The 25,186-nt window shown below is 45.9% G+C and overlaps 1 protein-coding gene across 8 annotated transcripts in view; it reads left to right on the forward strand.

Annotated features, from left to right (window-relative positions):
- Window positions 1-25,186, forward strand: part of CDK5RAP1 (CDK5 regulatory subunit associated protein 1) — a 161,835-nt gene that overhangs the window by 23,976 nt on the left and 112,673 nt on the right. For all 8 annotated transcript variants that reach the window (XM_063960398.1, XM_063960396.1, XM_063960395.1 and 5 more), the window contains 3 exons: window positions 20,840-20,874; window positions 23,064-23,164; window positions 23,446-23,656. In XM_063960398.1, the coding sequence (XP_063816468.1) occupies window positions 20,840-20,874; window positions 23,064-23,164; window positions 23,446-23,656 (347 nt within the window). The remainder of the gene's footprint in view (window positions 1-20,839; window positions 20,875-23,063; window positions 23,165-23,445; window positions 23,657-25,186) is intronic.

Below are 25,186 nucleotides of genomic sequence, written 5' to 3' on the forward strand. Positions count from 1 at the left end.
CACGGTTTCTGGGTCCCATCTCAGTATATACTTTTGAGGTTCCCATGTGCCTTCCTACATGCCCTTAAATGCCTATCTGATCCCACTACATAGCATCAGACCACTCAACATGCCTCTTAAATGAATATTTAATGCTTTCATAATCCTACATTTTTTAGGTGTTTGTGAGCAGTCAGACACAATCCCACATTTATCAGCATCGGTACCGGCACAGACAAAACCCACATTCCATTCCCTCAGCTCTCCCTCCATTAATACCCCTTTTCCACTAGCTCAAAAAACACGGGTAAATGCATGGGGGCGCGCATTTACCCGTGTTTTTTGCAAGTGGAAAAGGGTAAACCCGGATCAAGTGATCCGGGAATCCTACCCTGGTAGCTAGCCGGGTTGAGCATGTGTTCAACCCGGCTAGCTGTCTAGTGTGAACGGGAGCCGTGTCGAGGTGACACGGCTCCCGTTTACAGTGCATAGGGAAGGCGGCGCTGGGAGATCATCTGATCTCCCTGCGCCGCCCCTGCCGTGTCACTAGAAGCGTCACCAACCCGGCATTTGCCGGGTTGTGACTGCTAATGGGAAAGGGACCGAGCACGGGTCGCAGCAGGGGGCAGCTCCCATGTCAGGCTCCCGGCTGCGACCCGTGCTCGTTAGTGGAAAAGGGGTATTAGTTACAAACAAACAAAAAATAATCACAGACTGACTTATGGCAGACAAAAAACACACACCAATCTCCTACTTTTCAGCTACAGAAAAACATCCATCTCCCCCACTTATTGGCCCATTTATAAAAAAAAAATGCAGCTATTTCCCCCGAAAACACCCGTTTTCAGTGATTAACCGCAAATATTAAGCATGCCCCCAATGTACGTCGGAGGGACGTCATTCAAAAAAATATCACATCGACCCGGCAGCAGACGATGCGCAATATATCTGCAGATACATCTGCGCATCTGGCTTGTGTATGTGCGGTCTGCCAACTTCCTGTACATTTGCTGCAGGGAACGCTGGAGAACATCTCAACTGGGCAGGCATTTAAATACCAGCTCACTTGTGATGACAAGCGTGACACATCAAGGGGGGGCGACTGGTAAGTGTATATGCCCTTCCTATTCCAATATATTAAAAAGTGAATACTGCTCCTTACCTTTACGGGGGGAATTCAAGTGTTTCACACACTGGTGGCCACTAGATGGCGCCCCACAGAGCAAGTCAATTGTTGCTCTGTTTGGGGGCACACAGCTACGGGTACTGACATTATTGTTAGATTGTTCTGTCATTTTGCTGGGCTGGTAACTAGGTGTTAGATAGGTTGGTGGGCTGGCCAGGTGTGTACCTAGCTTTACAGAACATCTTTTCCAGAAACACTTCCCTATGGGATGTAATCACGATTCCGGTGATCGGGATCCCGGCGGTCAGCATACCGGTAGGTGGTTGAGGGCTATTCCCACTCATGGGTGTCCGCGACACCCATAGAGTGGGAATATAACCTGTGGCGAGTCAGTGAGCCCGAAAGGGGCTGCGCTGCGCTCACCCTCTGCCGGCATTCTGGTGGCCGGGATCCCAGCATCAGCATGCTGACCGCCAGGATCCCAACGGACGGTATCCTGAGCCCAACCCCTTCCCCATACCCTGTAAATAACATCATTTTATGTGCTGGCTGCACAGACAGCTTTAGTAAATATACAGCACGCCCCATCTGCTGTAAGTAACGTTATATAACTATCTGCTGGCTGCACAGAAAGGATCACTAGTGCAGTTTTGCTGGCTTGGACAATACACATTAGTGTTTTATTGCCCTGCTAGCCCAAGTGGTATTATGCCATTGTGCAAATATGCTAGGGCAGTGAAGGGTACTGCATACCTGAATGGCCAAATATAGATAATGGGAGCCCACTTCTTAGTAACTAGGTTATAAGTTTGGCACCTCTAACTTAGTGTAAAAATACTCCACACAAACACATGTACACATGCATACAGCTACATGCATACTCATATGTACATATGCATACTCATATTTTCAGACAGATACATGTACATACTGTATGCATACAGCCACATACATAAACACACATACTTATTATATGTACACAAACATAACACAAGCTACCGATCCCTGGGTGGTCTCTAACCTATGTTACCGGGTTTGAGGGTGCCTATTGCAGGGGACCCAAACCGGGGTTCTTCGTGTTCAGGCTTTACAACAGCGGTTTAAGGCAATAGCCGGCACAGAGCTCTCTCCGCTCCGAGTCTCCTCTGCTGGCCGCCCCGAGCTCCATAGCGGTTGTGCCGGACACGCGACCATTCACCTCCTGATGTATTATTATGGCCGGCAGGCCGCTCCACTCTCTGCTATGTCGGCCGCGGCTGTGTGTAGGGGAGGCGGCACCAACCGTGTTCCACCCTCCCTGTCTATCTATGGTATGTCCAAAGTGAATGACGGTGACTGGGTGGGCGGGGGATCTGACAGTGACACAGCAGCACCTGACCGCAGTGATTGGAAGGCGAGACAGCATGATTGGAATTAGTTGCGGTGCACAGCAATGATCACAGCGCGTCCTGTGGGACCCGTTCATTTTTCAAAACGGAGTCCCTCAGAGCTTATAGCGCGTAAAATACGCGCTATAGCGAGTATTTGCGAACACTGTATATATATATAATATAAGCAGCTATAAGGGAAAAACACTCAGTTATAGTGGGATCCCTGTGTAGCGCTCTGGTGTGTGCTGGCATACCTTCTCTCTGTCTCCCCAAAGGGCTTTGTGGGGTCCTGTCCTCTGTCAGAGCTTTCCCTGTGTGTGCAGTGTGTCGGTACGGCTGTGTCGACATGTATGATGAGGAGGCTTATGTGGAGGCGGAGCAGATGCCGGTAAATGTGATGTCACCCCCTGCGGGGTCGACACCTGAGTGGATGGACTTATGGAAGGAATTACGTGAAAGTGTCAACTCCTTACATAAAAGGTTTGACGACATGGGACAGCCGGCTTCTCAGCCTGTGCTTGCCCAGGCGTCTCAAAGGCCATCAGGGGCTCTAAAACGCCCGCTACCTCAGATGGCAGACACAGATGTCGACACGGATACTGACTCCAGTGTCGACGACGATGAGACAAATGTAACTTCATATAGGGCCACACATTACATGATTGAGGCAATGAAAAATGTGTTGCACATTACTACCCCGGGTACCACAAAAAAGGGTATTATGTTTGGGGAGAAAAAACTACCAGTAGTTTTTCCCTCATCTGAGGAATTAAACGAAGTGTGTGAAGAAGCGTGGGCTTCACCTGATAAGAAATTGGTAATTTCTAAAAGGTTACTAATGACGTACCCTTTCCCGCCAGAGGATAGGTCACGTTGGGAAACACCCCCTAGGGTAGATAAAGCGCTCACACGCTTGTCAAAAAAGGTGGCACTACCGTCTCCGGATACGGCCGCCCTAAAGGAGCCTGCTGATAGGAAGCAGGAGGCGATCCTGAAGTCTGTATATACACACACTGGTATTATACTGAGACCAGCTATTGCTTCAGCATGGATGTGCAGTGCTGCAGCTGCGTGGTCAGATTCCCTGTCGGAAAATATTGATACCCTAGACAGGGACACTATATTGCTAACCATAGAGCATATAAAAGACGCAGTATTGTACATGAGAGATGCACAGAGGGATATTTGCCGGCTGGCATCTAAAATTAGTGCAATGTCCATTTCTGCCAGGAGGGGTTTATGGACTCGGCAGTGGACAGGTGATGCAGATTCAAAAAGGCACATGGAAGTTTTGCCTTATAAGGGTGAGGAGTTGTTCGGGGATGGTCTCTCGGACCTAGTTTCCACAGCGACAGCTGGGAAGTCAGCATTTTTACCCCAGGTTCCCTCACAGCCAAAGAAAGCACCGTATTATCAGGTACAGTCCTTTCGACCCCATAAGGGCAAGCGGGTTAAAGGCGCGTCCTTTCTGAGAGGTAGGGGGAAAAAGCTGCAACATACAGCCAGTTCCCATGAGCAAAAGTCCTCCCCCGCTTCCGCCAAGTCCGCCGCATGACGCTGGGGCTCCACAGGTGGAGTCAGGTACGGTGGGGGCCCGTCTCAAAAACTTCAGCTATCAGTGGGCTCGCTCACAGGTGGATCCCTGGATACTTCAAGTAGTATCTCAGGGGTACAAGCAGGAATTCGAGACGTGTCCCCCCCCCCCCCCCCCCTGCCGTTTCTTCAAATCTGCCTTGCCAACAACTCCCTCAGACAGGGAGGCAGTGTTAGAGGCAATACACAAGCTGTATTCCCAGCAGGTGATAGTCAAGGTGCCCCTACTTCAACAAGGACGGGGTTACTATTCCACAATGTTTGTGGTACCGAAACCGGACGGTTCGGTGAGACCCATTTTAAATTTGAAATCCTTGAATACATATATAAAAAAATTCAAGTTCAAGATGGAATCGCTCAGGGCGGTTATTGCAAGCCTGGAAGAGGGGGATTACATGGTATCACTGGACATCAAGGATGCTTACCTGCATGTCCCCATTTACCATCCTCACCAGGAGTACCTCAGATTTGTTGTACAGGATTGTCTTTACCAATTACAGACGTTGCCGTTCGGTCTGTCCACGGCACCGAGGGTATTTACCAAGGTAATGGCCGAAATTATGATACTCCTTCGAAAAAAGGGAGTTTTAATTATCCCGTACTTGGACGATCTCCTAATAAGGGTGAGGTCCAGGGAGCAGTTGGTGGTCGGGGTAGCACTATCTCAGGAGGTGCTACAACAGCACGGTTGGATTCTCAATATTCCAAAGTCACAGCTGGTCCCTACGACACGTCTACTGTTCCTGGGGATGGTTCTGGACACAGACCAGAAAAAAGTGTTTCTCCCGGAGGAGAAAGCCAAGGAGCTGTCATCTCTAGTCAGAGGCCTCCTGAAACCAAGGCATGTGTCGGTGCATCACTGCACGCGAGTCCTGGGAAAGATGGTAGCTTCCTACGAAGCAATTCCATTCGGCAGGTTCCATGCAAGAACCTTTCAGTGGGACCTGTTGGACAAGTGGTCCGGATTGCATCTTCAGATGCATCGGTTGATAACCCTGTCTCCAAGGACCAGGGTGTCTCTGCTGTGGTGGCTGCAGAGTGCTCATCTTCTAGAGGGCCGCAGATTCGGCATACAGGACTGGATCCTGGTGACCACGGATGCCAGCCTTCGAGGCTGGGGGGCAGTCACACAGGGAAGAAATTTCCAAGGGCTGTGGTCAAGTCATGAGACTTCCCTACACATAAATATTCTGGAACTGAGGGCCATTTACAATGCCCTAAGTCAAGCAAGACCCCTGCTTCAGAACCAGCCAGTACTGATTCAGTCAGACAACATCACGGCGGTCGCCCATGTAAACCAACAGGGTGGCACGAGAAGCAGGATGGCGATGGCAGAATCCACAAGGATTCTCCGTTGGGCGGAAAATCACGTGTTAGCACTGTCAGCAGTGTTCATTCCGGGAGTGGACAACTGGGAAGCAGACTTCCTCAGCAGGCACGACCTCCACCTGGGAGAGTGGGGACTTCATCCAGAAGTCTTCCAAATGCTTGTAAATCGTTGGGAAAGGCCACAGGTGGACATGATGGCGTCCCGCCTCAACAAAAAGCTAAAAAGATATTGCGCCAGGTCAAGAGACCCTCAGGCGATAGCTGTGGACGCTCTAGTGACACCGTGGGTGTACCAGTCGGTTTATGTGTTCCCTCCTCTTCCTCTCATTCCCAAGGTACTGAGGATAATACGAAGGAGAGGAGTAAGAACTGTACTCATGGTTCCGGGTTGGCCAAGAAGGGCTTGGTACCCAGAACTTCAAGAGATGGTATCAGAGGACCCATGGCCTCTGCCGCTCAGACAGGACCTGCTGCAGCAGGGGCCCTGTCTGTGTTCCAAGACTTACCGCGGCTGCGTTTGACGGCATGGCGGTTGAACGCCGGATCCTAAAGGAAAAGGGCATTCCGGAGGAAGTCATTCCTACGCTGATTAAAGCTAGGAAGGATGTTACAGCAAAACATTATCACCGCATATGGCGGAAATATGTTGCTTGGTGTGAGGCCAGGAAGGCCCCAACGGAGGAATTTCAGCTGGGTCAATTCCTGCACTTCCTACAGTCAGGGGTGACTATGGGCCTAAAATTGGGTTCCATTAAGGTCCAAATTTCGGCTCTGTAGATTTTCCTCCAGAAGGAACTGGCTTCACTGCCTGAAGTTCAGACTTTTGTTAAGGGAGTGCTGCATATTCAGCCCCCTTTTGTGCCCCCAGTGGCACCTTGGGATCTCAACGTGGTGTTGAGTTTCCTAAAGTCACATTGATTCGAGCCACTTAAGACCGTGGATTTGAAATATCTCACGTGGAAAGTGGTCATGCGGTTTGCTTTGGCTTCGGCCAGGCGTGTGTCAGAATTGGCGGCTTTGTCATGTAAAAGCTTTTATCTGATTTTCCATATGGATAGGGCAGAATTGAGGACTCGACCCCAGTTTCTCCCTAAGGTGGTATCTGCTTTTCACGTGAACCAACCTATTGTGGTGCCTGCGGCTACTATGGACTTGGAGGACTCCAACTTACTGGACGTAGTCAGGGCCTTGAAAATATATGTTTCCAGGACGGCTGGAGTCAGGAAAACTGACTCGCTTTTTATCCTGTATGCACCCAACAAGCTGGGTGCTCCTGCTTCAAAGCAGACTATTGCTCGCTGGATCTGTAGCACAATTTAGCTGGCGCATTCTGCGGCTGGACTGCCGCATCCTAAATCTGTGAAAGCCCATTCCACGAGGAAGGTGGGCTTTTCTTGGGCGGCTGCCTGAGGGGTATCGGCTTTGCAACTTTGCCGAGCAGCTACTTGGTCAGGGTCAAACACGTTTGCAAGATTCTACAAGTTTGACACCCTGGCTGAGGAGGACCTAGGGTTCGCTCATTCGGTGCTGCAGAGTCATCCGCACTCTCCCGCCCGTTTGGGAGCTTTGGTATAATCCCCATGGTCCTTATGGAGTCCCAGCATCCACTTAGGACGTCAGAGAAAATAAGATTTTACTCACCGGTAAATCTATTTCTCATAGTCCGTAGTGGATGCTTGGCGCCCATCCCAAGTGCGGATTGTCTGCAATGCTTGTATATAGTTATTGTTAAACTAACAGGTTATTGTTGAGAAGCCATCTGTTGAGAGGCTTCGTTGTTTTTTCATACTGTTAACTAGGTATAGTATCACGAGTTGTACGGTGTGGCTGGTATGAGTCTTACCCGGGATTCAAAATCCTTCCTAATTGTGTCAGCTCTTCCGGGCACAGTATCCTAACTGAGTTCTGGAGGAGGGTCATAGTGGGAGGAGCCAGTGCACACCAGTTAGTCCTAAAGCTTTCTTTAGTTTGTGCCCAGTCTCCTGCGGAGCCGCTATTCCCCATTGTCCTTACGGAGGCCCAGCATCCACTACGGACTACAAGAAATAGATTTACCGGTGAGTAAAATCTTATTTAAACGATATGTGCTGAAGCCTGGATATCACTAAAACCTGCACTGTTGTTGTGCCTTGAGGACCGTGGTTGGGAATGCCTGCTCTAACCCCAAACGACTCTTTAATACATTTAAATCACTTCTGAATCCTCCCGCACCTACCCCACCCGCTACTATCAAGGCACAGGATCTTGCTTCCTACTTCAAGGAGAAGATTGATAAGATCCGAGATAAAATGGTATGCTCTTCGTCAGCCAGTGACCTGCTCCGTTCTTTACCTGTACCCTCTGGCACTCTTTCTTCATTTGATCCCACAAATGAAGATGAAGTATCATCACTTTTCTCATCCTGCTTCTCTACTACCTCTCCTCTTGATCCTTTACCCTCACAAATAAGTAAAGCTCTGTCTCTGGTGCTCATCCCTACCTTAACTAACATCTGTAATCTCTCTCTCTCTCTCTCTCTCTCTCTACTGGTATTTTTCCTTCACTCTTCAAGCATGCATTGATTACTCCCATTTAAAAAAAAACAAAATTCTGACCCTAATGCTCTCTCAAACTACCGCCCTATCTCTCAGCTCCCTTGTCTCTCTAAGCTACTTGAGAGACTTGCCTACACTCGACTCGCACACTTTCTTAACTCATACACTTTGTTGGACCCACTTCAGTCAGACTTCCGTTCCCAACATTCCACAGAGACAGCACTGACTAAAGTGGTTCATTATTTGGTCACTACGAAGTCTAAAGGCCACTACTCACTACTTATTCTTCTAGATCTATCTGCTGCATTTGACACTGTAGACCACTCTCTTCTCATACTGACACTACAATCCCTAGGTCTTAAAGACACAGCCCTTTCTTGGTTCCTATCGTACCTATCTAATCGCTCCTTCAGTGTTCGCTTCTCTGAATCTACCTCCTCTTTGCTACCTCTTTCAGTTGGAGTACCGAAAGGCTCAGTCTTGGGTCCTCCGCTTTTCTCTATCTATACCTCATCTCTTGGTAAACTAATCGGCTCTTTTGGTTTTCAGTATCATCTGTACGCAGATTATACTCAAATCTACCTATCCTTCCCTGACTTGTCCCTATCTGTACTGGACCGTGTCACTGAATGCCTTTCTGCCGGTCATCCTGGATGACATCTCGCCACCTCAAACTGAATATTTCAAAGACAGAGTTAATTATATTTCCACCGGCCAATAGTAGATACCAACCTGATATTTCTATCACTGTTGAAAACTCGACTATCTACCCTACCCCACAAGCTCGCTGCCTAGGTGTCATCCTTGACTCTGATCTTTGTTCCCCACATTCAATCTGTCTTAAGATCATGTTACATGCATCTAAAAAACATATCCAAAATACGACCATACCTTACACAAGACACTGCTAAAACTCTAATCCACGCTATCATTATCTCCCGCATTGATTATTGCAATAGTCTCCTAACTGGTCTTCCCAAAACGAGACTCTCTCACCACTACAATCCATTCTGAATGCAGCGGAGATGCTTATCTTCCTCGCTAGACGTTCTTCGTCTGCAGATCCACTCTGTCAGTCCCTCCATTGGTTACCTGTACTCTACCGCATTCAATATAAAATACTTGTACTCACACACAATGCCATTAACCATACTACACCAACGTACATCACTTCGCTTATCACAAAATATCTCCCAACCCGACCTCTGCGCTCTTCACAAGACCTGCGTCTCTCATCCACACTCATTACTCACTCCCACTCACGACTGCAGGACTTTCATTGTGCTGCACCCACTCTGTGGAATGCCCTACCACGCACAATAAGACTCTCCTCTAGTCTCCAAACCTTCAAGCGTACCCTGAAAACTCACCTCTTTAGGCAAGCGTATTAAATTCCAGAACCGCCCACATAACTTTCATAAACCTTCCTATCAAATTGCATCCACTCTGTACAGTCTACACATATCCTCACATGTCTTCTCATTCTATGCAATAGATAGGCATATGTACACAAGGAAAGGTGCTATTTCCCTATAGATTGTAAGCTTGCGAGCAGGGCCTTCCTACCTCTATGACTGTTATCACCCATTTTGTTATTGTTATTTCAAATTGTAAAGCGCAACGGAATTTGCTGCGCTATATTAGATCCAAAGTCACAAAAACGAGGGGGCGCTAGTAAGCTGGCTATGAGACAACTAATCGAAAATGACTGCTGCTTCACAATTTGAGGTGCTGAGCCTAAAAAAAAAACCAGAAACTGGATATCAAACAAACTGAAGCGCTATCATTATCAATATAATTATTTATTTAAAATTCAAAAACATATTATTAAACATCTTGTGACTAAAAACATGTGAACCTTCTTAGTAACATGCACAAAATACTGTCAATTTACTGTAGCTCAATAGCAAAATGCTCCTAATAACAATGTATCCATTAATGTTTAGAATGACATAATGTGACACTCTGCAATAGACCAATTCATTTTGTATAAAACTCCACACGTGTAATCACTGGACAGAAGGGTCCATGAGATGCTTCTAAAAGTGTACGTGAAAGTTCATCAATAATGAGGAAATTTGCAAAGTTCACGGTTAGCAATTCCACTTCTCCAATGCTCCGGTAATATTTAACACAACTTTAAGAGGCTTAGCAGGGGGTAATTTATTTTGTATATTTGTTGTATATGGCACAATAACTGTTTTAAGCAAGAACGCTATTTGGCAGTTTGTTAGTTATGCTTATCCCAGCCTCAGACGGTGCAATTGATCGTATAGTAATTTGTGGGCGCCGGCTACCCACTTGATGGCACTGAAGCCGAGAACGATCTAACCGGAGCTGTGGATGACTGAAAAGACTTTGCTCCATAGTGTGGATGAAACCGACCGCTCCCTCTCTGTAATTGTTAATAATATAATAATAATATAATATAAAGCAGTGGTGGGGAACCTTTTTTTCTACCAAGGGCCATTTGGATATTTATAAAATCCTTCGGGGGCCATACATAAATGATCAACTTAAAAATGACCCTGCCCCCCAGTAGTTATGCCCCTTAGAGGTACTGGGTGTGGCCAATTAAAATGGGACGTGATACACATATGCCCCAAATAGTGCAGTGCCAGATACACACATTCCAGTGCAGTGCCAGATCCTCAGATGCCCCCACAGTGCCATGTCCTCAGATGCCCCCACAGTGCCATGTCCTCAGATGCCCCCACAGTGCAATGTCCTCAGATGCCCCCGCAGTGCCAGATCCTCAGATGCCCCCGCAGTGCCAGATCCTCAGATGCCCCCGCAGTGCCAGATCCACAGATGCCCGCACAGTGACCCCCCCCCCCCCCCCCCCCCCCAACCCCTCAGCTGTGCTGCTCACCACTGCTGCTGCTCCGTCCGGCGGTGGCGTGTCTCAGCTGTCAGGGCAGGGATGAGAGCGCGGCGGTGGCAGACGGCGGCATGTAGGATCTCAACCAGCCGCCGGTTCGTGAGCCAATCAGAGCTCGCAGACCGGCAGCGGCGGCTCCTGATTGGCTGCCGATCCTCGAGCTCTGATTGGCTCACGATCCGGCGTCTGGTATGAGATCCTACCCGCCGCTGCCAGCAGACATGTAGCTGCGCTCTCCTCCCTGCCCTGACAGCTGAGACACGTGGGTGAGCCGGTACAAATGGCTTTGCGGGACTTATACGGGCCGCGGCTGGAGGTTCCCCACCGCTGTTATAAAGGGTATTATATTGTTCCTATCATGTACAGTTATCATTTGTGCATTTAACATTTGATTGTTTGACTCCACTTTCTATAACAGAAGACTTGAGAGGCACTTATTGTAATAAGACAAAGCCATGAGCAAATCATTTGTTTCCTTTTACTGCAGTAGGTGACCTGATCCTGTATAATGTGGTGTCTGCTACTATTTCCATTATTATGTACATTCTGGCACCCTATGAACCTTTTTGTAATGCTTTCTGTCTTGAATGATCTTATCCTGAATACATACTATACAATAATTAAGCTTCATGCAGATTACCTGATAGTTTGTACACTGCAGCGGTGGCTGATGGTTAAGCCAAAACTAGTGTCATCTGGGCCTAATATGAGGAGTGCTACAGAACAGTCATCAGACCCAGTGGTAAATGAATGGGCTGAAATGTAGTGTGTATGCAATTCAGACCGTCGGGCACTAATTCCCGCCGATGATCCTTGTTAAAACGTCAACATTGTGGATGTTTGTATTTAAATCCGCAACCATGTGTCTCTTCACTGCTCAATAACAGAGTAGTGTGTATGCTCAAAATTAAGTGTTCTCAGGATTGTTTTTAAACTCTTTCTTGAATGATGGTGCTCACAGAATATCAGAATGTTTTTCAAGGCACCTCTAGGACAGAAGTTTTATATATAGAAATGTAAAAAAAATTTTTTAATTAAGTAAATTATGTTTTTATACGTCATCCTTGGGTTCAATTATGGAAGACACAAGCACTGTTTTTTCCTATTCAATTGACCAAAATAATTTGAATTGGTCCTGGACCACCAACCCGTGGCTCCCCTACAAGTTCCCCAAGGCACCCAGTTTGGGAACCACTGTTCTATAGTCATACTAACAAAAAAAACGATTCTGAAACAATAGACAGAGATACTTTGTAAATATCACAGAGCAGTTGATTGATTGATGACATGGAGCTACTGTATATAGATGCATTATACAGTATACTTTGTTAATCAGTATTATAAGGCAGATTTCCATATTACCCTTGCGTTCTTTAAATACTTAAGAGTTTATACACTATACAGATGTGCCCACATACATCTAGCCCCCTGCATGTGTAGTCACGCTATGCCGTGGCATGACTTGGTAGTGGCGAGCATCTTCTAGTACAACTTTTTCTATTATAATGCAGCTTATTCACAAAATGATGCTAATAGGACGCACACCCAGCTTATACTGATAGAAGTTATATGCGGCATGCCTATGTTCTGGTGTGACCGCTTTATCATTTTAATCAGCTGAGTCTGCTTGTGCGCCTTATTCACATAGCGATGCAAATAAGATGCATTTTCAGAAAAAAAAGACACCTGACGCTAACAGAGTTCACTCATTCCAGGCATCTCCCAACGTGTGGCATATTGAGGCAAGGTGTATGAGGACACATCTGTATGAGTTTGATATAATATCAAAATAATGCTATGTTCATGTGTGTGTTTCTTAACAGGATACATTGGGACCTGTTGCAGAGAGTGTAAGATTACTCAATTCTTAAAGAAAAAAGGGATAGCAAAATAAGATACTTTATAAACTCTTTTTACATTTCTCATACGTCCTAGAGGATGCTGGGGATGCTTCAAGAACCATGGGGTATAGATGGGATCCACAGGAGGCATGGGCACACTATGAGACTTTGAATGGGTGTGAACTGGCTCCACCCTCTATGCCCCTCCTCCAGACCCCAGTTAGATTCTGTGCCCTGTGAGACTGGATGCACACTGAGGAGCACTCCAGAATTTCTCAGAAAAATACTTTTGTTAGGTTTATTATTTTCAGGGAGACCTGCTGGCAACAGGCTCCCTGCATCATGGCACTCAGGGGAGAGAAGTAGACCTACTTCTCTGAGTTCAAGGGCTCTGCTTCTTAGGCTACTGGACACCATTAGCTCAAGAGGGTTCGATCACTTGGTGCGCCTAGCTGCTTGTTCCCGGAGCCGCACCGTCACCCCCCTCACAGAGCCAGAAGACAGAAGCCGGGTGAGTATGAGAAGATCAGAAGACTTCAATGACGGCAGAAGATGGCGTTTGAGGTACCGCGCAGCGGCCGACCTGCGCGTCATGCTCCCACACATAACACGGCACTGCAGGGTGCAGGGCGCAGGGGGGGCGCCCTGGGCAGCATGAAAACCTCAAACAGCATTGGCATAAGTAAAAACCAGTGCCTAGGCACTAGTTAAGGGACCCCCGCCAGTATAAATATAAATTTAAGCGGGACTGAAGCGCGCCATGTAGTGGGCGGGGCTTAGCCCACACAGCTCTGACCAGCGCCATTTTCTCATCGCAGAAGCTGCAGAGACACTGGCCCTGACCTCCACACTGCTGTACAAGTAACAGAGTGCAAAACGGCGGGGCACAAGTGATTTGGTGCAAATTGATATATGTAAAAAGCGCTAACAGGTCTGGCAGTCTTTTTACTCGCTTCAGTACCGGGGTAGGCGCTGGGTTGTGAGCTGACAGAACTCCCTCTGTGTCTCTCTTACAGGCTTTGTTGTGGGTCTCCTATAGCCCCAGTGTGGTTGTGGGTGTCAGTACGTGTGTGTCGACATGTCTGAGGCTGAGTGCTATTCCCAGGAGGAGGCTGGAGTGGGGACAGAAAATACTGTGAGTGACCGTGTTGGCACCGCCGACGGATGATTGGGTAAATATGTTGAGTGTTTTAAATGCAAATGTGACTCTGTTGACTAAAAGATTTGATAAATCTGAGTTTAAAAACAGACATGGAGGAAATCCGTGGAGGATGCTTTGTCACAAGCCCAGACCCCTTTGGGGTCACAGAAACGTGCATTTATTCAGATAGCTGATACAGATACCGACACGGACTCTGATCCAGTGTCGACTATAGTGATGCCAGATTAAATCCAAAACTGGCTAAGAGTATTCAGTACATGATTGTGGCGATAAAAGAAGTGTTGCATATAACAGAGGACCCTGCTGTTCCTGATACTAGGGTCTGTATGTTTAAAGGAAAGAAACCTGAGGTAAAGTTTCCTCCCTCTCATGAACTGAACGCGCTTTTTGAAAAGGCTTGGGAAAATCCTGACAAGAAGATACAGGTTCCCAATAGAATTCCAGTGACATATCCGTTTCCATTTGGGGACAGGGAAAGTTGGGAGTCAACCCCCACCGTAGACAAAGCTTTATCGCGTCTATCCAAAAAGGTGGAGCTTCCGTCTCCTGACACGGCAGCCCTAAAGGATCCTGCGGATCGTAAGCAGGAAAATACACTAAAATCCATTTATGTCACTACAGGGTCGCTACTCAGGCCTGCCGTGGCTTCGGCATGGGTGAGTAGCGCTATTGAAAAGTGGGCATATAACTTGTCATCTGAGGTGGATACCCTAGACAGGGATAGCGTGCTTTTGACTCTCGGTCATATCAGGGATGCTGCAGCATATTTAAAAGACGCTGTAAGGGATATTGGCCTTTTGGGATCAAGGGCCAATGCCATGGCAGTCTCAGCAAGGAGAGCATTGTGGATTCATCAATGGAATGCTGACGCTGACTCTAGGAAGGCGATGGAGTCTCTACCGTTTAACGGTAGAGTCTTGTTTGGTGACGGCCTCACTGACCTGGTGTCTACGGCTACCGCGGATAAGTCTTTAACCTTATGTTCCTGCACAGCAGAAGAAAACGCCTCACTATCCGATGCAGTCCTTTCGGCCCAATAAATTCAAAAAAGGACGAGAGTCCTTCTTCCTTGCTGCGAGGGAAAGAGGAAGGGGAAAAAGGTCACAGGCTGTGGCAAGTTCCCAAGAGCAGAAGTCCTCTCCAGCTTCTACCAAATCCACTGCATGATGCTGGGGCTCCTCTGCGGGACTCCGCACCGGTGGGGGCACGTCTCCAACTCTTCAGTCAGGTCTGGGTGCACTCGGACCTGGATCCTTGGATAGTAGAAATAGTAACCCAAGGATACAGGTTGGAGTTTTAAGACGTGCCCCCTCACCGATTTTTCAATTCGGCCTTGCTAGCATCTCTTCTAGAAAGGGAGGTAGAAAGCACTGCAATACTAAAGTTGTGTCAAAATCAAGTAATTGTCACAGTGCCCCCGTCACAACAGGGGGAAGGCTTTTATTTGAGCCTGTTCGTGGTCCCGAAGCCGGATGGCTCAGTCAGACCGATTCTGAACCTAAAATCCCACAATTTCTTTCTAAAAAAAAAATCAAATTCAAGATGGAATCTCTCCGAGCAGTGATCTCCAGTCTGGAGGAGGGGGATTTTATGGTGTCGGTCGACATAAAGGATGCCTACTTACATGTCCCCATATATCCTCATCAGGCTTACCTAAGATTTACTGTTCAGGATTGTCATTACCAATTTCAGACGTTGCCGTTTGGTCTGTCCACGGCTCCGAGGATTTTCACCAAGGTTATGGCGGAAATGATGGTTCTCCTGTGCAAGCAGGGAATCACAATTATCCCGTACTTGGACGATCTCCTCATAAAGGCGAGATCCAAGGAGCAATTGCTGAAAAATGTTGCCCTTTCACTGGCGATTCTGCAACAACATGGTTGGCTCCTAAATTTGCCAAAATCACAGTTGGATCTGACGACATGGCTGTCCTTCCCGGGTATGATTCTGGATACAGAATTGCAGAGAGTTTTTCTTCCAGTGGAAAAAGCTCTGGAAATACAGAACATGGTAAAACAGATTCTGAAACCAGCCAGTTCTTTAATGCACTCGGTTGCTGGGGAAGAAGGTGGGGGCCTACGAGGCCATTCCGTATGGCAGGTTCCATGCCAGGGTGTTTCAGTGGGACCTGTTGGACCATTGGTCCAGGTCTCACCTGGACATGCACCGGAAAATAATTCTATCTCCCAGGACCAGAATCTCCCTTCTGTGGTGGCTGCACAGTTCTCACCTTCTGGTGTGACGCAGGTTCGGGATTCAGGATTGGATCCTGGTGACCACAGATGCAAGCCTCTGAGGCTGGGGAGCAGTCACACAGGGAAGAAACTTTCAGGGAAAGTGGTCAAGCCATGAAGCTTATCTACACATAAACATTCTGGAATTAAGGGCCAGTTACAACGGCATCCTGCAAGCAGAACATCATCTTCGAGGTCTGCCTGTCTTGATTCAGTCAGACAACGTGACAGTAGTGGCATACATAAACCACCAGGGCGGAACAAGGAGCAGAGCGGCAATGGCCGAGGCCACAAAGATTCTTCGTTGGGCGGAAAGACATGCCAGTGCTCTGTCAGCAGTCTTCATTCTAGGAGTGGACAACTGGGAAGCAGACTTCCTCAGCAGACATGATCTCCATCCAGGAGAGGGGGGTCTTCATCGAGAGGTCTTTGCAGAAGTGACAAGTCGTTGGGGAGTTCCTCAAGTAGACATGATGGCGTCCCGCCTCAACAAGAAACTTCAGAGATATTGTTCCAGGTCAAGGGACCCTCAAGCGATAGCGGTGGACGCTCTAGTGACACCGTGGGTGTTTCCGTTGGTATATGTGTTCCCTCCACTTCCACTCATTCCAAAGGTGATAAAAATTATAAAAAGAACAATGGTTCAGGCGATACTCATTGTTCTGGATTGGCTAAGAAGGGCCTGGTATCCAGATCTTCAGGAGTTACTGATAGAAGATCCCTGGCCTCTTCCTCTTCGGGAGGACCTGTTGCAACAGGGGCCGTGCGTGTATCAGGACTTACCTCGGCTGCGTTTGACGACGTGGCAGTTGAACGCAAAATCCTAGCCCGAAAGGGTTTTTCCAGTGAAGTCATTCCCACACTTCTTCAGGCTAGAAAAGAAGTAACGGCAAAGCATTACCACCGTATTTGGAAAAAATATGTGTCATGGTGTGAATCCAAGAAGGCTCCTACAGAAGAATTTCACGTGGGGCTTTTCCTCCATTTTCTACAAGCAGGTGTGGATGCGGGCCTAAAGTTAGGCTCTATAAAAGTACAGATTTTGGCTTTGTCGATCTTTTTTCAGAGAGAGTTGGCCTCCCTTCCAGAAGTTCAGACCTTCGTGAAAGGCGTGCTACACATCCAACCTCCATTTGTGCCTCCTGTGGCACCGTGGGATCTTAATGTGGTGTTGCAGTTCCTGCAATCACATTGGTTTGAACCTTTGCGCAAGGTTGAGTTAAAATTCCTTACTTGGAAAGTATACAAAGAGGAAAAGTAGCAGGTGCACAATCTCACACTAGCTCTACCTGTAGTAACCAGAGGCATTTAGCATATTCCTGGCCAGGGCTATGAGCTTACCCACCGCATCAAGGTAGCCTCTCATTGGGTAAGTCCCTAACACTAACTATGGGGGTTCAGGTCCGGGGGGCAGGACACCCCAGAGCCACCCAGCCAGACAACCCCAGGGCATCGCAGGAGTGATAAAATTATAGTGTTAAAGTGATAGGAGCAGCTGTTGCTGCATGTGTGAATGATGTGAGCAGTAAAAGAGAATTATGTGAAGGTGTTACATATATATAAAACAAACTAAGTGCCATGGAGTGATGAAATAATGTTAAATTGCGATGCCCCAGGGACACCCAGCTACGGCAGGCACAGGGAGCCCCGCACCCCAGAGAATTCCCCCCATTATGGACTGCCATATTAAATTCCCTGGCCAGGAATATGCTAAATGCCTCTGGTTACTAAAGGTAGAGCTAGTGTGAGATTGTGCACCTGCTACTTTTCCTCTTTGTACACTTTACTAAGTCTCAAGCAGAGTAGCACCTCACTACTTAATTAAGGTGTGCAAATTAGGGCCCTTTTCCCTTTTTTACTTGGAAAGTAGTCATGTTGCTGACCTTGGCGTCCGCAAGGTGAGTGTCTGAGTTGGCGGCTTTGTCTCGCAATAGCCCCTATTTAATTTTCCATGCTGATAGAGCGGAGTTGAGAACTCGTCAGCAATGGCTACTGATGCCTTGGCGGATTCAAAGTCTCTCGATGTCGTCAGAACTTTGAAAATCTATGTCGCTAGAACGGCGCAGATTAGGAAAACAGGCTCTGTTTGTCCTGTGGGCTCCCAACAAGATTGGGGCTCCTGCTTCTAAGCAGACTATTACGCGCTGGATTTGTAGTACGATTCAGTAGGCTCATTCTATGGCAGGATTGCCGTTACCGAAATCGGTAAAAGCCCATTCTACCAGGAAGGTGGGCTCATCCTGGGCGGCTGCCCGGGGAGTGTCAGCGTTACAACTTTGCAGAGCTGCTACTTGTTCGGGATCAAACACCTTTGCGAGGTTTTACAAGTTTGATACCCTGGCTGAGGAGGACCTCTTGTTTGGTCAATCGGTGCTGCAGAGTCATCCGCACTCTCCCGCCCGTTCTAGAGCTTTGGTATAATCCCATGGTTCTTGAAGCATCCCCAGCATCCTCTAGGACGTATGAGAAAATAGGATTTTAATACCTACTGGTAAATCCTTTTCTCTTAGTCCGTAGAGGATGCTGGGCGCCCGTCCCAGTGAAGGCTGTATCTGCAGTTTGGTTAGAGTTAAGCGCATGTTGCGTTGCGTTCAGTCAATCTGTGACTGTTGTTGGTCATGCCGCTGCATGCGTTGTTTGTTGAATGCCATGTTGTACGGCGTGTTGGAGGTGTGAGCTGGTATGTATCTCACCTTAGTTTAAAATAATTAAATAAATCCTTTTCCTCGAAATGTCCATCTCCCTGGGCACAGTTCCTATAACTGGAGTCTGGAGGAGGGGCATAGAGGGAGGAGCCAGTTCACACCCATTCAAAGTCTTATAGTGTGCCCATGTCTCCTGCGGATCCCGTCTATACCCCATAGTTCTTGAAGCATCCCCAGCATTCTCTATGGACTAAGAGAAAAGGATTTACCGGTAGGTATTAAAATCCTATTTTTTAACAGTGTATATTTTGAATAGTTTTGTTTACATTCCAACATCATTATCACTGATTCTTTTTATGCAGTACCCACACAAATTCTACCTTGTGTTTTTAAATCAGAGAATTGATGATGTTGCTCATAGCAGCAAATCAGATGCTGTCTTTCATTGTCCATTGTCCATTTCCAACGGAAAGGACCCGACAGGTCAGTATTCAATACCGAGCCAAACCTGACAGGTTTGCTGCAGGGATGGTATTCTTCAGCACTCAGGCAGGTCAGAGCAGAGAAACATCCAGGCAGTGCAGTATTAAGCCTGTGCACTCTGTGCAGTGCGCAGCAAGAAGGCAGGGAAAGCCTGTAAGTGTAGCTGAGCTTGTTACCGCAAAACATCATGGCCGTACGCCCAGCAAATGCACAAGATTCAAGCTGCTGCCCCCTCTTCAGCAGTGCCGCTGGGAGCCCGGCACAGCATTCGGCGCAGGCAGTAAAGGTCTGGCGGCAGGGTCCCCTAATCGAGGCCGTGGCTCTGGAGTGGGTCCCGTAAACTCGAGTCTCCGGGAGTCGAGAGAGGAAGTGAGAGTGAGGGAGGGGGTGAGGAGTGCTGGAAAAAAGAGGATTGGTAAGGGTAAGGAAGGGATTCAGGTCAGAAACAGGGTTTGCCAGAGGGAGTTGATGTGGAGCACGCCTGCTCCGGCTGAGTGCTAGGCCATGACCCACCCCCAAATCCGATAGGTATGACCTGTTCCCAACAATGGCAATCCGACTTTCTTTAAAGTCGGATTGACATTGTTGGAAACGGGGATAAAACCTGTTGGGTTTGTCCGCGCTTCCGACAGCCAACGTGGATTCCGACAATCCACATGGTTTCCGACCAGTCGGGAATTCCCGACTTGTTGTAAAAAATCAGCCGGCATTGAATAGGTCGGAAACCCCTTCCGACCTAAACCTATCGTAAGCTGCCGTCTTTCCGACAATATTTGAATACACCCCTATATGTAGGAAGAATATGACAGTCCAATCTACCACATTAAATGAGGGACCCACCCCCCTTCTTTTTTTTACTTTAAAAAAATATATATATTTTTAATACACAAGATAGCTTTGCCCACACTGTTGAAGCTGTCATTATGGGGTGATAGGCCAAGTAATGCCTGGGATAACATTATAAGGGGTCTATTTACTAAGCCTTGGATGGGGATAAAGTCGCTGCAGATAAAGTACCAGCCAATCGGCTCCTAACTGTCATTTTTCAAACACAGCCTGTAACATAACAGTTAGGAGCCGATTGGCTGGTGCTTTATCTGCAGCGACTTTATCTCTGTCAATGACATAGTAAATAGACCCCTAAATATCAAGGGACCCTAACAATGATATTTTCTGAAGTGCTGGGGATTAATGTCTGATGATTTGATTTATGTAGGCACATCGTTTCCAAGAGGGAACTCCCATCTTTTAAATGAGTATACCCTTAACTTTCTGCATTATATGGGATGGAGGGGTGGACTTAAATTCCCTCTTCCCATTTGTTTTCATTTAAAAAAAAATTTATTTATTTTTACCATGCTGCTGGCGTGCATGTATTATTTATTTCTAAAGGATTACATTTTATAAGTCTTCATATGTTATTTGATGTTATAGCTTCGGTCAGTGCCTCGATTTGACAGATTAGTGTCCGGGCAAGTTTTGCAGAACTTATAAGAGAGAGAGATGGAAGGGGCACAGTTTTATGTCTGTTATGTTATTTTTTCCCAGGAATATATGTGATCGTTTTCACTGCCCTATAACTTTCACAAATTTACATAAGATGTGCATCTTCTAGTGTCTTTTGTACTATGTATTTATGCATTTATTTTCCTGTCCTTTTAGGCTGATGTGATCCTTCTGGTTACTTGTTCTATAAGGTAAACATTTAACATAATATCTTATTATTGATGAGATACGTATGTTCATCATATTCGTTTTACATATTGTAATTCCACTTTATATACACACACAGACACACACAGACACACACACAGACACACACACACACAGACACAGACACACAGACAGACACAGACACACAGACACAGACACACAGACACACAGACACACAGACACACAGACACACAGACACAGACACACAGACACAGACACACACACACAGACACACACACAGGACTCAATGACTTGGTAGTTCAACACTCAAACAGGACTACAGTAGCTTCCAACATTTCCGTTTAATCCTAAACCTTAGTCAGGGATACAACCATAACTCAACTCTTACCTTTTATCTTGCCTTCACAATCACACCAGATACTCTAGTAATCCAGCTGCACACTGCAGATGTGGTGCCCCTTTGACGCTGGGTTCACATGACGGTGCCCCCTCATGATGTCGGCAGATCCTGCTTAACCCCCCCTCCCCCATACTGTAGAAACTGTTGCTAAAAACAATGTGTGAGAGAAAAAAATAAAGCCCACTACATACAACAAAAATGTGAACATAAAGTGCTGTGGAGAAATCTAAATTGGTCTGAAATCAAAGACAGACTAATGGGCCTTACACACTCAGCGATGTATGCAATATGGACAATGATTGATCTGAATGATGATCGATCTCGTCCAAATTGACTTGCATTGAAAAACAAAGGAGAACCAACGATGAACAAACACGGGGGCCGCGCATCGTTCATTGACGGTACCGCCACACTAAATGATGAACGATATATTGTTCATTTGTGAACGTTCTCGTTCATATCGTTCTGCAACATCGCTGAGTGGTGTAGGGCTCTTAACAGAGAAACATAATCAACTATATCAAGATGATGAATTATATAAGCGACATGACTGAGAGTACCTTACCATTAGATTCATAACAATGTGAAGCCGGAGAAATCGTCATCTCTTTCTAAAAGAGAGCAGTACTAAAAAAAAAAAATCTTTATTAATGTGTTGTAGATTGAAAGTCAAAGATGTACACCAATAGGTCTCTCCATAACAACTGTATAAATGATATATATATATATGGGCTATACGTGGTGTTACTCAATCAGGACTTAAACTGCAGACTACAGAGGGAGTCACAACTGCAGTAAGCCAACATATATTAACAATGACAATAAAGCATATCGATGGGGACCCCATAAAGGCCACGAAGAAACATTTTATTCTTAACAGTTATTGAGAGGTAGTGTCTTGTTCAAGCCACATGGTGCCACAGTTTTAAGCCTGTGTGTCCATTGTGCCTCCAGGCGAAGCAGAGTCTTTGCTCTGTCTCCACCTCTACGCAACAGTGGCACATAGTCAATGATTTTGTACTGGAGATGGGCTAGGCCATGTCTATATTCCTTAAAGTTCCAGGTCACTAGCTCCTGTTCCTTGCCCTCAATCGCAACCTCATAGCCGACCAGTGCAAGGCCATCCTTTCCTTAAAGTGTCTTGTGGTTGTACCCACATACAGTAGGCCACCTGGGTAACGGATGATGTAGACAACAAATCTGCTAGAGCAGGTTAATATGTGTCTAATATAGAATCGTCTTCCCAAATGTCGATGTACAAATGAGTTACCAGTTTCTAGATGTTTACAGGTGGCTCAACTGATGCAGCAATATCACCCTGGTTTGTTGTTTTTTTTACTTAGGAAATTGCCGGGAGCTGGAGAATTCAATTTAGTTATATTCATGTGTACGACCTAGTTTTTAATGTTTTCAGCTATTTTACAGCCTGGCATCAGGGTGGGCTGATAATTCTGGGTCTTCTGCCACTAATTGCAGTATTATGCTGTTTATACTTGAATTGTCAAAATAGCTCGATTACAGAATGTTAAGTGGATGCTGTTTATTTTAATCCAGCTCTCTACCAACTTTAATGAGCATTTAATAAGCTGTGTTATATCGTACAGTATAATACAGTTCTTAGTGCTGAAAATTCAAACTGTCTCTGAGTTCCTACATCTTGTGTTGAGATAATAATACTGTGGGTCGTCATTAAATATAACCCATGAATAATAAAGGCACTTACTGTATATAGCGCTTAAATTGTTGTTGGTTATTAATAAAATAATAAAGTTGCTGTTCATTGTGTAAAATAACACTAATATGTGTTGGCAGGGACAAAGCGGAACAGACCATTTGGAACCGTGTACAGCAGCTAGCTTATCTAAAGCAAAAGCGATGTAAATCTCGGGGTCCCCTGAGGATAGGGATATTAGGTATGTGTCTTATATTTTACTTTTACATTCTCTTTCCTCAGGGAAGTTACAGATTTGTAATCAGTTTGCTTTAGGATGACCTACTTTATTGTTTCAAAATGAACACCACTTTGACAAATACAACACATTGATGAATTCTCATGTTCAGTGTTCACAGAATATAATTAATTGCTAGTATTATTATTATTACATACAGTATTTGGGGATTATTAATTCAGATGCAAATTAATGTCTAATTTGGTAGCATTTATATATAACTATATAAATGTGGCTTACCGTAGGTTGCATGGCAGAAAGGCTGAAAGAGGAGATCCTACAGAGGGAGAAGGCGGTGGATATATTGGCTGGTCCTGATGCTTATCGTGACCTACCTAGACTTCTTGCTGTGGCAGAAACTGGTCAGCAAGCTGCTAATGTGCTACTTTCCTTAGATGAGACCTATGCTGACATCATACCAGTACAGACCTCTTCAAACAATGTATCAGCGTTTGTGTAAGTCATTCTTTATGGGTTGAACAGCAGACAGTATAAGGGCCATATAAAAACATTGGAAAATCTAACATCACCTGGTTAATATTAATAATGTAACTTTTTATTTATTTATTATAAACCTTTACTTGGTATAACTGTAGGATTCACAGTAATGCCTGCCCACACTTGCAAGTCCATTTACATGAATTGTATGTCAGCTGGCATTTACAATTTCAACATTTTTGTGTGCTGGTGTTGGTCATATATAAAAAATAAAATAAAAAGTTGGGCAACAGTAGGTCACTTTTCCTTTGCATCATAATGGCTTCCATAATGCTTGCACTCAGGCTTCCTTTATGCATGGTCTAACGTATTCTTGGTAATCTAGTCATCCGTATTGCAAAAATACATCATAAAAAATAAAATAAAAAAAGTTTGTACTCTGCACTCTACCGGGCCACTACAATATATTTTTGGAGTTTGCATGTTCTACCCTTATTTGTTTGTGCTTCCTCTAAATGCTCTGGTTTCCTCCCACACTCCAAGAAAATATATACTGTATAGTGGTTGGTCAATTAGCTGCTGACTAAATGGCTGATTCATGGACTGATTTGAATGATTAATATTCTTATTCATATTTGCATACAAAATGCTATGCTACAGTGTTTTCATTGAAATGTAGATAGAGCCGCAGTTACATACAGAATAAATGCATGCTGCATATAGTTTTAATCAGTAGAAGCTGCCTGTCCATCCTATTGCAATACTTTTCGTCTAAGACACACGTGGAAAAAAACACACAAAAGACGCTCTGCGCTACCAAATCCCGCCACGGCATGGCTCGATTTCAAGGGCTGCAACAAGGATGTAAGCGGACACATCTGTAATGCAGCCCTGCTGGAGATGATCTGGATGAGACCCCATATCTCATGACTACCTTAGGGAACACCAGTTCTCCTCTCAGGTGCAGCAGTTGAAGATATTAAAGGGCCTGTTTTCAAACTGTGAGTCTACACTTTGGATCCTTTTAGTAGGCACTTGAATTCAAGGGCAGTGCTTCTGTAATTATCAATGCAGGACACCTTCAGAGTGGAGTTAATACAGCTGGCCTGTATTTAGGACATGTTCTCCTACATGGAACACAGGGACATTTCCTCCAAAGTAGCTGCAAGAAACTTTACTCATAGGATAGTAGAATGAAGTGTCCTCTGGATAAAATCTTGGGTAGCGGATATCACCTATTAAGAATATTCTGTCATTTATGTTTCTCAGGGAATGTACTTTTTGAGCAAGAGCTGACAATATTGTAAAATATGTCACAAACCGTCTAAGAGCATGGTACAAGGGTCTTTTTAAAGGGTGTGATACATTATCCCGGCTGTCGGGATGTTGGGTGACTTTCTGAATGCCCAGCTCCTAGACATAGACAAGAAATGTGTTCATTACATTGTCATTAAGGGTCTCATAAAAGTTTAGGGGTTTACACAGAGTGGAGTCATCACTTGATCGCAAACTCCCCTCTGTGTTACGTCCAGGATGCGACTTTTTTGT

The sequence above is a fragment of the Pseudophryne corroboree genome, chromosome 3, assembly GCF_028390025.1.
Source record: "Pseudophryne corroboree isolate aPseCor3 chromosome 3, aPseCor3.hap2, whole genome shotgun sequence".
Lineage (NCBI taxonomy): Eukaryota > Metazoa > Chordata > Amphibia > Anura > Myobatrachidae > Pseudophryne > Pseudophryne corroboree.